At 35.3% G+C, this 3,496-nt stretch overlaps 1 protein-coding gene across 1 annotated transcript; it reads right to left on the reverse strand.

Moving 5' to 3' along the window:
* Nucleotides 1-6: 6 nt before the first annotated feature.
* On the reverse strand, nucleotides 7-3,291 carry LOC104165421 (gamma-soluble NSF attachment protein-like; the record flags this gene model as incomplete). Its single annotated transcript, XM_009705054.1, has 6 exons — nucleotides 7-58; nucleotides 191-300; nucleotides 775-805; nucleotides 1,354-1,371; nucleotides 1,970-2,054; nucleotides 3,203-3,291. Coding segments are annotated over 6 exons (385 nt in total), but the record flags the coding sequence as incomplete, so codon positions are not given.
* Between the last annotated feature and the right edge of the window lie 205 nt (nucleotides 3,292-3,496).

Consider the following 3,496-nt stretch of genomic DNA (forward strand, 5'->3'; position numbering starts at 1 on the left):
TGATGCTGCTTGCTGATAGAGCTGCACAGCCTTCTCTGGGCTCACATTTTCTATTAGCCTGAAATAAACATAAATCATTTCTCTTCAGATGAAAGTATTTTTTACCTACAAGCATCAAAAAGACAAGAAAGAAAACCAAAGACATACTCATGCCCTGCACGCATTCTAGCCACCAATACCACAGACTTACTTTCCAGCCCGTTCGAGCGCAATAGCTGCTGTATCTGGTGTCCCATTCTCCAGGTACATCATACTGGCTTTCTCAATCAGCTGAACTGCTTCAGGGAGTCTCTGCATCTCCTGCAAAGCAATAGTCAGAGGGATGCTGCTGTCAGGAATTGTGTTCATGTACGATGAAACAAATCAAGGCAAACTGTAATACCTTATTTATTAAGATTTTAATTTTTATGTACAAATTTGTAGAGTTAGTGAAAGCTGACCACCAACTCCATAAAATTCACTTGTAAGTACCAAACTTTCATGTAAGGCATGAGTTTGTGGTAGTTTGGAGCAGAAGCAGCACCACTCCTGTTACCCTCCGACATGAGGCCCCCTCCTTTCCTTCTACAAAAGGAAAACCATCCCCCCCTCTGCCCCCTTCAATTACAATGCCACTTCCCTAACCTACTAAGAGTATTGGTGGGGACTGTGAGTCAACAGAAAAATATCACTTTAATACACAATTCACTTACATATATTTGTAAAAGGGTGCAGTGTACAATATTCTTCACTATAAGACAGAACTTTCTAATAAAAACTAGTAAATGAAAATACCTTTAGCATCATGCCAGCTTGTTCATAAGCTCTGCAGAGAAAAATTTTACAAGGTGTATTTCAGTAAGCTGTAGTTACGCAGCAGGAGTTAACATGCATAACATGCATCACTGTTAATGTTTAAGGCTTTGAAGATGTTTCAAGTGTTTTATTTAATAAGATAGTGCATGTGTAACGTTATCTTCCACAAATGAAGCACTTCAACCGCACTTCCCACCAAAAATCTAGTCTCATGATCTTACCCCACAAGCAATATTTGGATTATCTGCTTGCTTTGAAGTAGTCTTTAACTAAAAATTTCTTTACAAGCTCAGTGTAGAATTTCAAAATTACAAAAAGTTCATCTAAGAAAAAATATTTGATATCAAAAGCTGCTAAAGAATGTCAAAATCATCATTTCTTCAGATGGCCATTGAAGGTTTTCAGACTTTCCTAGCCAATACTTCCATTAAACTGATTTTGAAACAGCAAAAATCACTTGAACCATACCATTTACTACAGTGCGATTAAAATGATAGTTCATGTTTGTACCATATGTTAGAAAATTTGTTTCAGATTACTCAGTGCTTCTGTACTTACTTGGCAGCATGGAAGAGACTGGAAGTAACATGGTCAAGGACAAAAGCCACAAAAACATAATGCAGAAAAGTTATTAGTGTACAAAATCTTGTACAAGTACTAGTTTCAAAGTAAGGAATCCCATTAACACCAAGTGAACCTACTACATTTGTAGACAAGGTGCCAAAAATAAACACTTCTGAGGACAGAATAAATGCAACATACCGAAGTATAACTGCACGTAAAGTTGTAAAAAGCACATATTTATTTAAAATATGCTCCTGGTTACTAAATACTACTACAAGTATTGTAATAGTGTCAGAGTTGCATTTAGTTTATACTATTCATTTGTAGGTATTTAAAAAAAAATTCTGAAGCAGTAACTAGACATCTCAGGCACTGGTCAGCATCTCACCACTCCAGATGTTACTGGAAACAACACAGATTTTCTAACCAAAAGATTTCTTTAGTTTTCCCACTCAGAGCACACAGGAATAGTCTTTCAAAAGACAATTTTGTTAGACTGATAAAATGTGCAAATATATTAAATACATCTTCTACCAACGCCCACTGCCCCATTCTAAGTAGCAACTAGTCAGCTTCTTGGAAAAAAGAATAACAATCAATGGAAAGATACGCTTTATTGTTTTCATGTGCTTCAGCTTCCCGTAAACAGGCTTCCCTTGCCTGGTCAAACTGCTTGGCATTCTTAAAAGCAACCGCTGCAAGAAATCAAATAAAGTTTTTATTTATGGCTTGCCATTTTCCTTTTTCACCAATTCAGCTCAAGAATTTGGCCATCTAAAGATGCAAACAGACTTGTTAAATCAATGGTTACAGTTTACCAAGCTCTTCCAAAAAAATCCCATGACAGTCCTTGCTTCATTAAGCAGTTACCATTAAAAACATTTATTGTCAAAAACACTTCCATACCATCACTATACCACAGATTGTGCATAATGTGTTTAGCTGGATTTTGGAACTCACTCATTCTGTATTTTAACTACAAAACTGCAGAAAAAAAATTTAAACATTAGAGGTTATACAAAATCAGTATGGCAGAATAGAAGCGTACCATCAACAAAGCATGCCTATAACAACTTCCGCAACACAACCACCTCAGGGCACAAATATGTATTTCTATCTCCATTAGACTGATAGGATATTAAAGTAGGATTTAAAATTAATTTCAATTTATAAATGCTACAGTTGCTTTTCCAAGTTTGTGGGTTTTTTATTCAGGTTTAAATGAATGATTAGGAATGCCTAGAGTAAGAAGTAAAAAAAAAAAGTCACCATAAATTACTATTAGCAAAAAGAAGAAAATTGTTTAAGAGCAAAAAGGAATCAACTAGTAAGAATTTTATATTCAGTGCGATACTTACAGCAGAAAACAAGGAGGAAAGAGATCTCACTATGCCTAAAAAAACCACAACCTGGCAGTATCCCTCTACCTTACTGAGATAGTCTTTGTCAGAACATACTTTGTACAATGACGAAAAAGCAAAGTTTTAAAACTAGCTCCAATTGTTGTTTTGTAGGTAAAGTCATAGGATTTGGGGGTGGACAAGGGAAAGGAGGAAAGTTTTACTTTTGTCACTTGCAGTAATATACAAAGTAGAAGTTGTAAGCTTGAAAAAAAAAAAAAAAAGAATTGTTTTGACAACTGTTCTAGATCTCCAGGTAGAATCTGAAATTTATTTTACAGTGCTACTAAGAGCATTTTTTTTGTTGTTTCATCTTACTTTGTCTTCACAACAGTTTTACTTACACAGTAATGTACTAAAATATGTAAAATGTTATCAGGGATTAAGCTTAAACAATACTTTGAAACCATGAAGTATACAGCCATATTTACAGCCATACATACCTGCTTTCCCATATTCAGTAGCTGCACTGTCATAATCTGGTTTCCATTTTAAGAATCCAGTTTTCAGACTGAAATGCAAGAAAAAAGGCCTATTAACAATTAATAAAGATTTTGTTTTACCTTCAAAACACTTCAGATATATTTAAAACTTTAGACTACCTCTGAAAAGGAGCAATTACCTATATGCCAATGCTATGGTGGCATCGCTACCGTAAAAATAAACGCCAGTGTTGTTAGGAATCGCATAAAGCACTGCGGTGATCTCCCTACACCTTGCTCTAACACGCTTCTACT

The sequence above is a fragment of the Cariama cristata genome, unplaced genomic scaffold (genome assembly GCF_000690535.1).
Source record: "Cariama cristata isolate BGI_N322 unplaced genomic scaffold, ASM69053v1 scaffold43897, whole genome shotgun sequence".
Classification (NCBI taxonomy): domain Eukaryota; kingdom Metazoa; phylum Chordata; class Aves; order Cariamiformes; family Cariamidae; genus Cariama; species Cariama cristata.